The sequence below is a fragment of the Chiloscyllium plagiosum genome, unplaced genomic scaffold, assembly GCF_037043375.1.
Source record: "Chiloscyllium plagiosum isolate Xiang-an unplaced genomic scaffold, Cpla_swu_hap1 HiC_scaffold_24, whole genome shotgun sequence".
NCBI lineage: Eukaryota > Metazoa > Chordata > Chondrichthyes > Orectolobiformes > Hemiscylliidae > Chiloscyllium > Chiloscyllium plagiosum.
The window spans coordinates 29,196,316-29,209,759 of NW_028270162.1; the positions used below are offsets into that span (position 1 = coordinate 29,196,316).

At 38.7% G+C, this 13,444-nt stretch overlaps 1 protein-coding gene across 6 annotated transcripts in view; it reads left to right on the top strand.

Annotated features, from left to right (window-relative positions):
* Positions 1-13,444, top strand: part of atxn2 (ataxin 2) — a 105,504-nt gene that overhangs the window by 32,684 nt on the left and 59,376 nt on the right. For all 6 annotated transcript variants that reach the window (XM_043715670.2, XM_043715671.2, XM_043715673.2 and 3 more), the window contains exons 4-5: positions 6,493-6,564; positions 8,828-8,987. In XM_043715670.2, the coding sequence (XP_043571605.1) occupies positions 6,493-6,564; positions 8,828-8,987 (232 nt within the window). The remainder of the gene's footprint in view (positions 1-6,492; positions 6,565-8,827; positions 8,988-13,444) is intronic.

The following is a 13,444-nucleotide window of genomic DNA, read 5'->3' on the forward strand; positions in this document are numbered from 1 at the left end:
ACCCCCTCACAGACTTAAGACACTCTGCACTCACTACACACACACACATACACTTTCTCACACTCACAACCCCCAACCCAGAGAGAGAGACACACACACACACACATTTTGTGGGGCGAATTTGTACTTTCAGGGTTACATTGTACTTTGCTCAAAAACTGCATGCATTCATGTAGAACTCTGAGCTCAAAAGCTGCATGAATTTATGTAAAACTCCATTATCTCACTTTTTAAGATTAGAATCAATCTAAACATCATGGCATAGACAGAGAACACAGGGGGCCAACACCTTCAACATATTGTCTAGCTATCACCATTGTTAACAGCTAACCCGAGAATACAACATTTTTAAAAAAAAGGTTTTGTGATTTACACATGAAAGTGAAACTATCACTGTATTCTAACAGATGAAAGGCTTAACAGACAATCAATTTTTCAATGTATAATTTCAGTTACATCACACTGTAAATTTTTGCTATAAATTCTGTGTTACGATTGAGCCCTCCACTATTACCTGATGAAGGAGCGTCGCTCCGAAAGCTAGTGTGCTTCCACTTAAACCTATTGGTCTATAACCTGGTGTTGTGTGATTTTTAACTTTGTACCCACCGGCATCTCCAAATCATTAATACTGATGAACTGTGTAGTGGCACTTCTTTCTTACTTACCCTATTCGTAGATACTTTATTAGCTGAACACAGTGGTAGCACTTTCCTCTGAAATTATAGATTCATGTACTAAAATCAAACTAACACTTCAGTGCAGTGGTAGTGTCCCTGTTTCTAGGACATGAAACCTGGTTTCAAAATCCACATCCAAAGATGTACAATACTGTCTCTTAAATGCTGCCTCAGCAGAATGCCACTGTTTTTGAAAGTGCTTTCGTTCAGAGTAAATGTTAAGCTTATACACTGCATTCCAGTTTATAGAATCCACACAGGATCCCTACAGTGTGGAAGCAGGCCACAATGACCCTGCGAAAGTTTCGCATCGAGATTTCACCACCACATCACCAGTCCTCATAACCCTGCTTTTCCCATGACTAATCCACACACCTGCATATCCCTAGATACTATGGGCAATTTAACATGGCCAATCCACCGAACATGCACATCTTTGGACTGTGGGAGTAAACCAGAGCACCTAGAGGAAACCCACGCAGCCATAGGGAGAATGTGCAAACTCCAAACAGCCAGTCGCCTGATACTGAAATTGAACTTCGGTCCCTGGTGCTGTGAGGCAACAGTATTAACCACTGTGCTGCCCCCAACCACTTTGTCACTCTAAACCACTCTGCCATGGTGCTGCCCCAAAGATAAATATAGACAATAAGAGAACCAGTCAAGCCAATATAACTTTTCCAGCTAATGCTATTAAAAGCAGACCAATGTGTTGCTGTTTGTGTAATTTTGCTGTGCCAGAAATATTGGGAGATACATTTGACAATGTAATTTACATTTCAAAAATAAATCACCATGGGTCACAGTGAGGAAATGAGAAGCATTGCATTAATGCGCAGGGTCTTTTGATCCAAATCATGCAACAGTTTGAAATTATTTACCCCATCCCAATTTTAGTCTTTTTTATTGTGAAGGAAAACAAACTTTTGAGCTTCACAGCTGTAACATGTCGCCTTGGTCTGATTTTACTAAATATTTGTCCTTTCATGGCATTAGTGTCTTTTCATAAAGTGATGCAAGGATTTATGAGGAATTTGCATTGTCACTTAAACAATACAAAATCAACAAACTGTACTTTCATTTCTTCTATATTCAATATTCCTTTTTTAATTGAATCACCATTTATTACACATCTCTGGAGTAGTTGGAACTTGAACTCAGGCATTCTTATCTAGGGTAAGGACACTACCATTGTGCCACAAGAGAGCCCTAATTGCATTTGTGCCAGAACCCACCTTTGAACTGGGAACCTTTTTAGATGTTTAGTTTATGCTCTCCTAACTGAATTATTTCAGTGGATATAGAGTTGTACAGCATGGAAACAGACCCTTTGGCGCAACTCATCCATGTTGACCAGGTTTCCCAATCTAAATTAATCCCATTTGCCTGTGATGGACTCATATCCCTCTAAGGAGAAAGTGAGGTCTGCAGATGCTGGAGATCAGAGCTGAAAATGTGTTGCTGGAAAAGCGCAGCAGGTCAGGCAGCATCCAGGGAACAGGAGAATCGATGTTTCGGGCATAATCGATTGTTCCTGAAGAAGGGCTTATGCCCGAAACATCGATTCTCCTGTTCCCTGGATGCTGCCTGACCTGCTGCGCTTTTCCAGCAACACATTTTCAGCTCATATCCCTCTAAACCATTCCAATTCACATGCCTGTCCAAATGTCTTTTAAATGTTGTAACTATACCTGTATCTACCACTTCCTCTGGTAGTTCATTCCGTATACGAACCACCCTATCTGTGGGAAAATTTGTCCCTCTGGTGCCTTTTAAATGTTTCCCTTCTGAAATGCAGACAGATCTTGGTGTCCAAGTACATGAATTGCAAAAGGTTAGTATGCAGGTGCAACAAGTAATTTGGAAAGCTAGCAGCATGCAAATGTTAAGAGCCATTGGAGTCCAATGTAGTGTCCTTACATCCTAACCACGAGGTCTGGGTTCAAGTCTCACTTGCTGCAGAAATTTATAATAACATCTCTGATCATTTGATTAGAAAATCTCTAGAATGTAATTGTTTATAGTTAGGAAAATTGAACATAAATTTAGGGGAAGGTAGTGCTTCGGGGACCTGGAATTGGTGAGACCACATCTGGAGTACTGTGTATAGTATTGCCTTTTATGCAATAAAGGATATAAATGCACTGGAGACAAGTCAAGAATGTACGAAATTAATAGCTGGAATGGATGGATTGGACTGCGAGGAAAGGCTACATGCTATGATTGAACCTAGAATTTCATTTTCCTTTTTGAGGACTCTTTTCACTTTCAATGAACTTTACATCTCTGCGCCTGTAGTCCTGATCTGTTACTGTTCACAATTGTTTAAATGTCCTTTTTCCCAAAATGCACCACTTCATCTGAATTATATCTGCTGTTTATGTACTCAGAATGCACAGTTTGCTATGCTGCATAAGTAGGTATTCATAAACTTAAGTGCTGCTCTTTTGTTCTGATGCTCAAATTTTCTTATTTAGGAGGATGCTAAAAATTCCAACAAAGGAGCTCATGTAATATAGATTTGATTACTCAGGAGTAAAATTTTGGTATCATTAAGAATGGTTAGTAATTATCAATTTGGATCAATACCTCACTATCTTTAGGAAAAGAAATCTGCAGATCTTACACAGCGTAGTGTGATTCTAGATCCCCTGCAATGTTATTGACACTTAACTACCCCTGAAATTGCATAGAAAGCCTCACAGTTGCTTCAAGCCACTGAAGAAAGAAACACTCTGCCTACATTACATATAGTAGTGATTCAAGAATGTAGCTCACTGCCATTTTTTTCTGTGGTACAAATGAGGGGTGGGATGAAAATGTTTGCCATGCCATTACAGCTCCATCCCAAAACCAATATCAAAGAATTAACTGGCAATTTGGCATTTCCCACCACCAAATATTATTGTTTGCCCAACATATAGCAGTAAAGTCCAGTTGTGGGTCATCCGTAAACACTTTGGGTATTTTTGCTGGATATTCATCCCCTTTATGTAGATTGATAAAAGCATATTGAATTTACAACTTGGAAAGGGGCTGACATTCACAGATCACAGATTCTCAATAGTGTGGAAGCAGGTCATTCAGCCAATTGAGTCCACACTGAACCTCTGAAGAGCATTCCATCCTGGCCCACCCCATCTCTGTACCCTGCATTTCCCATGGTTAACTCACCTTACCTGCACATCCCTGGACACTAAATGCAATTTAGCATAGCCAATCCACCTAACATTCTTTAGAGCAGTAATCTGAGTTCCACGAAGTTGGCCTGTTTCTATATATGTTTTCGAGTAATCACTTCAGAAGCTGTTTCTGTATGTTGAGATGGATTCTGCTTAAATCACCTAACTGTCATACTTTGGTGGCATTTCCTTTGCTCTTTATTCTGAATGCCTTGCATTTAATGTGGTGTCAATTTCTGTGGTTTTCAGATTTGTCACTTAGTCAGAACTGTTGCTATCCTGTTTACCTAATCCACTAATCTCCTTTGTTCAAACAAAAAGTAGTTGCTAGTTTTTCTTAGCTTGTATTAGAAAATACAAATCCTACAGGAGTCAATGTAAATTTGGTCATGATGGCTGATGGCATCATGCCTTGTTACCCACTTGTTACTGTTGGAATTTTTCTCATAACCTGAGTTCACCTTTCACTTTTTTTTTCCCATGTACAATGTTCTTAGCTCCTCCCCGTATGCTTGAAGAATTTGTCTTGCCCACTTACTTATCAAAATATATTTTTAAAAGGATTTATGGTCATTGGAAAAACCCATTCACTTGGTCAATTTGAGGCCCATAACTGGCTAGCTAATATTCCCTGCTGCTCCTGGGATTTTGCCACAGGAAGTGTTCAAGAAAGCTGGTTTTGTGTGCCTGAGGTTTTTTTCAGGGTGTCGGGGGGAGATGGAAAGGTGTTGCAGTGTCAGCACTTTATGTTCAGGCACCCTCTGACCCTGGTAAAAATCTGGTTTGTCAGCTCTTTAAAAATATATCCAGCTATGAATATTCAGTCCCTCATCTGGCCCTACTTGATGCAAAGATTTTAACGCTGCAGAATATGGTAATTAACTAACTTTATTTGCAAATGTGTAAAACATTGAAAAATAAATATTTCAATGCTCTTCATTCCCTGTTTCCTTTTTCTTAGCCACCTTTCTTGTTAATCTCCTTCCTTTCTACTCCAGGGATAAGAAAATTCTGTCCATAACAACCTTTGTACATGAAAAAAAGTGAATGTTCTTAGCTTCCCACCATATGCTTGAAGAATTTGTCTTGCCCACTTGCATATCAAAATATATTTTTGAAAGGACTTGTGGTCATTGGGCAAAGATTAGGTAGTGTGACTGTATTACGAGCCTTAATTACAGTCAAAGAAAACAAAAACAGCCGAAATTAATGGTACTGCAGCATACTCCTGTGTGTAATCAAGAAATGAAAATCTGTGATCATTTTGGGAGCACATTATACAGGTGGGTCTTAGAATCTATTTTCACCATAAATTCTCAGCTTTTCAGGTTAGTGAATTGATAAAATCACTTCTACCCCAAATTCTCCTGGCATTTCAGGGGTGAAAGTTTGACCCATGATTGTGTGAATCACATTTCTGCCATTATCTAATGTCGGTTAATTGGTCAATTTGGTGCCAATGTCACTACTTTGCGTGTATCTCGGAACCCAATTTTCGGTGCCATTTTCTTTCTTGGGAATTAGGAGGAAACGCTGTGGCAATAAGACATTGTGATCTTAATTCAATCCTCCATCTACCTGTCAGTTAGATGTATTGGATGCTATGGTTGAAATTTTAACAATGACTTGATGGCCCTTCCATTACCAATTGAAATATCAAGAGTTTGTCAGATGTGCCCCACAGTGTTTTTATGGTTGGCAGGCTATTAGCTGTCTCACTGCAGAATTTACAAATTTGAATAATCTGTTCTGTTTACTTTCCTATAAGGAACTTGGAATTCGGTTAGTTTTAACTGAAGCTCCCATTTGCTGAGCCTTTTAACTGTGCTGGGACTTGATGCCTGTGCTCCAGAAATCAAAACCCTTTCCCTTTTTAAATATTGTTCTGTGGACCATTTGTTCATCTGCCTGATTTGTTCCTGTTTTACTAGCCTAATATATGATAGCAGGAGTAATGTAGGATTGTCATTTGATATCTAACTTGATTGAATCTGCTGGAGCACATGTACCCAGGTCAGGCACAGATGTACAATCTTGATCATCTTGCCATAATAAAATAGTTACAGAGGACTTAAAGATACAAAATGAAAGTAGTTTCAAGTCAGCAACACCACTTAATGCTGAATTTTGCATACTCTAGCAGTGGTTAGCAAAGAAATTTTGACTGCGGTTTCATTTACAAAACATTGAAAAATTGCATCCAACCACCTTTATTTTCATAGCAATCGAACAGCAAGTAAAGCGCAAAAATACTAACTATTCATCTTTACTAAATTGAAGTACAGTTTCAAGTTTACCCACAAACTGTGCAGCTCAGACAGATCTCTCGGTCTGCCAGCCTTGCAACTGGATACAATTTTCCTTCATAATTTTTATATCATTATCTGAATTATTTTGTAATTACTTTTTTGTTCCTTTTCTTTCAGCTCTAATAGATTACAAAGTATGTTGGAATTAGATAGGTTTCTTTGAGAAAATGTTTGCTTGAAGATTGTTGCTATGAAATTGAAATTACTGTAATGGCATTCAAAAATATTATAACAATTTTTTGAAAATTGTCAACAACAGAATTTGACTGCAAAGGTGCAACTTAATCTATCTGACTTCATTCGTTATGTCTAACCTTACAGGGTGCAAAATGTGAACTAAAGGTGAAAAATGGTGGAATATATGAAGGTGTTTTTAAGACCTACAGTCCCAAGGTAAGCAAGATGTTTTATATATCTTTCAGATTCTTAAATTACACATTATCATAATATAGTTTAATGCAGCTGAAAATGTGTTGCTGGAAAAGCACAGCAGGTGAGGCAGCATCCAAGGAACAGGGGAATCGATGTTTCGGGCATGAGCTCTTCTTCAGGGCTCATGCCCGAAACGTCGATTCAACTGCTCCTTGGATGCTGCCTGACCTGCTGCGCTTTTCCAGCAATACATTGTTTCAGCTCTGATCTCCAGCATTCTCCTCACTTTCTCCTATAGTTTAATGTAACCCATTTGCATGACGAGATATTAACGTGGGACTTTGACCAGTTGTCTACACCAAGGTAATGCCTTGTCCAGTAGTTTAATTTTTTATAAATTTTTTTGAGGTCAGTTATGAACTATTAAAACAATATTGTTTATCTGTAGTATATTTGTATATTTCTAATAACTCAATGTCAAGTACTCAATTTGTAGCAACAATCTAAATTATTGTTTGTACTTGAAACTATTAATTGTAACAGAACTAATAGTTCCATCTTGCCAACAAGTTTGCCACTTTTCTTACATTTAACTGTTGGGTGGGTGTTGTTTATCATTTGGTTCTCAGTGAATCAGTGCATTCTCAGTTACAGACAGTTAAACACTCCAACTGTTATTTGGAATCCACCAGGTGGAAATGTTGTTTTGTAGTGTTTTATTGTCATATTTAACATCCTGTGGCCAGTGAAATTAATATTTATTGTACATAAGCATGACTTCAAATGAAGAATAAAATGATATGGAAACAGATTGGAATGTAGAAATCCATCAAAAGTGTTTTGGCAATCAGTAAAGTTTGATTCATTATCTATGTACCAGCTTATCCTTTGCAGACCTTTTAAAAGTTAAATTTAATTATGTAGGATACCTGATTTCTCAGCAATATGGCTTTCTTGCTACAGTGTAGAACTGCCTACTGCTCTAACCTTGTCCCATTTCCAAAAGTTGGGATAACATAACTAGAATATAATCCTGTCCCTAAGCTCACTACTGGGAAGGATCCCTGGTAGGGGAATAAGTGCTGTGTATAAATTGTCGTCATTGTGACAAGGGGCAGTTAATTTGTGGAAATTCAGCGTGAATATTAAACTGCAGTCAAACTCTTAGGAAGGAGGAGACCTTCTGGTGCACCATTGGCATGATCTCCAGTTTGAAGCCTTAATGGAGATTCGGTTGCTTAAAATAATGACAGGAAAGGATCAGCTCCTTGGAACAGTAGGCATAATTTGAAATTATGTAGATGTTATGAAAAGTAGGAGTAATAGTAGTCCATGTCAACTCCACCGGTTTACTGACAGCTGTACAATGTCAGTAATTGTAATTTAGTAATTGTGTAAGAATGGTTTAGTAATTGTGTAAGAATGGCCAACGTAAGCAAAGATGGTAGCTGCCAGTTTGATCCTGAGACAATATTGGAAAAATGTTTTCACTCCCACACCTAACTGTTGAACTTGAATGGGAACAACGAGCAATGTGGAGAGCTGATCTCATGAACTCATACCATGACTGTAGAAGAAGTATTTGTCTTAGTTAACTCTTGAGTAGAAAGGTCAATGTTAGTAACAGTGATCATATAACTGTCAGATTGCTGTAAAACAGATGCAGCTGGACCACGGATGTCTAGGGAGGCTAGAGATTGTTTAGAGAACAAGACTTGCCTTGTATGATCGGTCCTATATCTACCTCTAAGATCTGAATAGTGTGGGTGACTTTTAACTGTCCTGTGAAATAGCTTAGGTTGGCTCATCATCAAAATTCAACTTCACTTATTGCTAGACCATAATGTGCTGGGTTTTCTGGTAACGCGCATACCTTAAGGACAACTTTTTATTAATAATGCTGTTCAAGCTAGGGAAGAAATGTAAGGACAGTTAACGGGGATTTCTTCACTCAAAGAATGATCAATGAAGGATGAATTTGCAGGTAGTGTTGAAGACCATCATTGAAGAAGCAGTTGGGATGCTACGTTGGGGAATATCACAGTTATTCTGGATGAATGCTATTAGAATACAACTAGAGAATTAATTTTGTTTTAAAGATGTATTTGGATATTTTCACTTGATTAAATTTCCTGTTTCTACCATTTACATTATGCATAACCTTTTTTGAAGTATTATTAATTTCATCATAAGAATGGTATATTGGAAATGAACAATACTATGCTGTTGTTTGTCAAGGTTTTTGCTTATCGCGATTTCTTCTTTTTGAAATTTGTTTTTCCAGTGTGACTTGGTGCTTGATGCTGCTCACCGAAAGAATATTGAATCCAGTTCACGAGAACTGGGACCAAAGCGTGAAGATATTGTTGAAAGTATCATTTTTAAATCTGCAGATGTCGTAATGCTGCATTTTAAAGATGTAGACTTAAGTTATGCAAGAAGAGGTATTGACTTTCTAACTTGTTACAAATAATTACAAGTTGAACTTTTATTTCACATTAAAATTTGTTTTAGTGTATTAATTTGCTGGGAAGGTTCAGAATTGGAATGTTAATTGAGGGAATTTAAGCCCTACTTTCCACATGAACTGTGGATAAAATATAACACTTTCAGAGAAGTGACAATCTAATCTTTTTCAGCGAAAAGAACTTTATATTGACACTCAGCATGGTGCACTTACCATCACAAAGTAAAAGAGAGCCACTTTTTAGTATCTCAACAGTTTGGGAAGGGTGGTGAAATGCAATCATGAGCATTTACTTTTTTTTAACAGAATAAATATTAAGTGTAATGAGAATTTCCATTTAAGAGGAGCTTAGCTGCAACATTGTCAGAACTAAATATCTTTAGGTTTTGATTTTTACTACTTTGAGATTTTGGTGACAACAAATTTAAACTACTGCTGCACAATTTGATATTCCTTGTTAAGTTTCTTGAAATACCTATTAGAACTTCATGTACTGTTACATTGTCTAGTACTCTATCCTTTGTCCACAAAAATTCTTATATGGCACTGGAAAAGCACAATCAAAGTGTGGCGTTGGAAAAGCACAGCAGGTCAGGCAGCATCCAAGGAGCATAAGAATCGACGCTTCAGGCATAATTGATTATGATAGGTGGGAAGGAAGATGGACAGGTGGGACAGGTCAAGAAGGCACTGCCACATTAGAAGAGTGGATCTGGGATGAGATGGAGCAAGGGGAGATTTGGAAACTAGTGAAGTCAACGTTGATGCCATCTGGTCGAAGGGTCCCAAGGCAGAAGATGAGGCGTTCTTCCTCCATTCTTGTGGATTAGATTTGGCGGTGGAGGAGGCCCAGGACTAGCATTTACTTGGTGTAGGAGGTGGCGTTGAAGTGATCGGCCACAGGGCAGTGGGGTATTTTGTCCTGCCGCCAAATCCAAGCCACCTGCTGACTAGAGGAAGAATGCCTCATCGTCCACCTTCAACCACACAACATCAACATCGACTTCATTAGTTTACAAATTCCGCCCCCCCACACCCCCAGCTTCATCGAATCCTCCAATTCAGCACTGCCTTCTTGACCTGTCCCACCTGTCTATCTTCCTTCCTACTTATCTGCTCCACCCTCCCCACCAACCTATCACACTCTCCACCCCACCTGCATCCACCTATCACCTACCCGGCTAACCCCAGCCCCACCCTTCTATTTATCTCTCAGTCCCTTTCAACTTGCCTAATTCCAGATGAAGGGCTTGTGCCTGTAACGTCTACTGTCCTGCTCCTTGGGTGCTGCCTGACCTGCTGTGCTTTTCCAGCGCCACACCTTTCGATTGACTCGCCGGCATCTGCAGTCCTCACTTTCTCACAGAAATTCTACGCCTGGTCGACTTGTCTTTGGTGAAATATGTTAATTATTGAGGTGGTGATTCATTGACTGTGGTAGAATAGTTTTGAAGGGATTGAATGTTCCTGGTATGGTTTGTTCACGTGTTTCTCTGCTCCTAGAATAATTGAGGGTTCTATCTAGATGTAATATTTGTCCTCATTGCCTTTTCCTCCAACTGTGCACCACTGTTCTTTCCAATATTTACCAGTTTGACTAAATGATAAGCATCGATTAGTTTTTACATGCATGCTGATGACACCCAGTATTATTTCACCAATGTCTAAACTCCTGTACTGTGGTTTACTTAACCAATTGCTTACCTAACATCCAATACTCGATTATCAGACTGTTTGTCAAAATCTAGTATTAGATCAGAAAGTTCTTCTAATTAAATACTGAAGCCATTGTTTTTAGTCCCCAGAACAACTCCATTTCCCCCGTCTTGACCCCTTTTCTCTCTTTGGTACCTGTCTCAAACGAAACCAGACTGTGATGTATTTGTCCCTGAGATTAACTTCTGACTATACAATTACAACAGCAGTAGGCCTGTCCATATTGCCTAACTTAATTCTTGCCTCAGGTTCTGTTGCTGAAATGCAAATACAAGCTATTTCCAGAATCTTCCAAGTTATTTGCATTCATTTAATGCTGACTTCTCTAGCATCTTTGTTTTATTTGTTCCACCATTTCTCATGCTCTGACAAGTTAAATAGATATAGCATTTGTAAAGTAGAAAATTACTTTTAAGTTGTTGCCACATCCCATCGCTCATACATTCGCACTTTATTATAGCTGCACCATCAGAGGTAACACCTTTTGCATGATATGTTAAAATTCTGTCCTCTGAGGTGTATGTGCAGCACAATTGACAAAAGAGGCAATAAATTCTCCAAACCAGTGTTTATATCCTCCAAGAGGAATAATACAAACCACCTTGTTTGCGATGATTGAGTTAGGTACAGGTCTCCTTCAAGGTTATTACCCACTTTCTGGACTCCCTGGTTGCCATATACCATCTGGAGCTGAATGTAACCTTCTCTTATCCAGTTTGGTAGAGGGAACCTGGTCAGCATGGACAAATTAGGCCATGGGGCTGTTTCCATGCTGTATGACACTGACAGTATAGCTAAGAAGTGGTATGTATTTGATCTTGATGACCACCCACTTTTCTCCCTTAAAGTCTCATTTGCCATGAAACCAAATGCATTTGTTTTTATTTAAAATTTTAAAAGTTACAATTGAAATAATTACTGGAAGCCTGATTAATCTGCTTGACACCTCAAAACAATATTCATCCTTTTGTGTTACTATGTAGCTGGAAGCTTTAAAGTTGGTCTAATAGCCCTTTAAAAGGCTGTTCAATCTCGATGTTTTGTTCTTTCATTAAAAATGCTACCAGTGCACATGCATAGAAAATTCTTTCCGTGGTAAGGTTTTGTTTTGTTCTCATGTTCTTAGTGCCTGATTGTAAATTAACTTACAAATGTAAAAATAACCATGCACCTGAGAAAGCTACACTTTCCTGAACATTGTTACTTTGTTGCCTGAGCATGGAAGTTGGCAGGAGTTGACCTATGTTTGTTGCTGTTGATATGTTATTTTATGTTTTTGGTGGACAATTTTCACATTTCACTGGCTTTGAGTAGCCATCAGAAGATTGGTCCGGGCTCTCCAGAGCAATTATCTAATTTATTGCTATTCGATGAGGGAAAGTAACGCCACATGGTGTTAAGTTATTTTTTTCTTGAGGTTCTTAGGCACTTGATGCTACTGCAACATGCCAACTTCAGTGAACAATAACCAAATTTTATTAAGCACAGTACAATACAAGCTTTGGAGAAACTCTGAACGCACCTCACCATTCTTGAGGTGTGTCCAGGGAAGCACTCTCTGAACAAAGGAAACAGTCCTTCCTTTATACAAAATCTTTACATCACAGTTGATAATGCTCACAAGGCAAGCTCCACTCACTCCCTCACAGTTACATGCCACTCAAGATACAATGCAGTGACCACCTCACCTCCAGAAACGATGTAATGCAAATTATCCCTTCATGGCCAGATCTGGTGTAAATTGCATTTTTTTAACTGCAGGGAGTAGTCAATTTAAACTATAATGTTCTTTATGATCTCTGAATAAGGGATGACAATGTAAATAATCCCTGAATGGTAAGGGATGGGAATGTAAACCTCCCACATTCCACCTATAAGATTCCACCCTATCCGGGGGCATTCAATTTCTTGCAGGTCAGCAGAGCAAAATAACTCTTTAATATCACAATGGAATGAATGAAACAACTTTTATTCAGAAATAGAGGTTGCATGTACTTTGCAAGTTATCTAATCCTAAAGTCGGTATTTAATTCCAGTTTTCTAATTTCATGTGGAATGGCTACTGAAATGCCACAATGTCCATGCCAGTTCTCGGCAAGATCAACTTAGCTAGTTCCATTCCTCACTTCTTCTTTTCTACAGTCTTGCCAGTTTTTTCTTCTTTGTCTCTTGAAAGCCCCTATTGAATCCATCTCCACTGTACTCCCAGGAAGTGCAATTCAGATCCAAACCACCACCATCCTTGGGTTTACCATTTACCAGATACACAGCTCAACTAGTAGTAAGAATACTATGCCTGTAAGAGCACATCAGAGACTGTATACTCTGAGGTAAATAACTGTCTTACCAAAGCTTCTCATTCACCTACAATTCAGAAGCATATTGGAATACTGTTATCTTGCATGGGCTAGTTCAGCTCCATTGGCACTGAAGAAACACTTTTCACTACTAGTGTGTAGTGGCAACAGTGAACACCATTCAAGAAATGCACTGTGGCAACTTGCCAAAGTCCTTTTGTGACAGCATTTTACAAATCTTAGACTTCTGCCACCTGCAAAGACAAGGACCAGGGCATAGGAACTCTTAATACACACGCCTTCCAAGTTGCGCATAATCCTCACTTAGAACCATACTACTTTGTGGAGGTGTGTCAAAATCCTGGAACTCCCTTACTATTACTGTGTTGATGTTCATAGACCAGATAGATTGCAGTGGTTC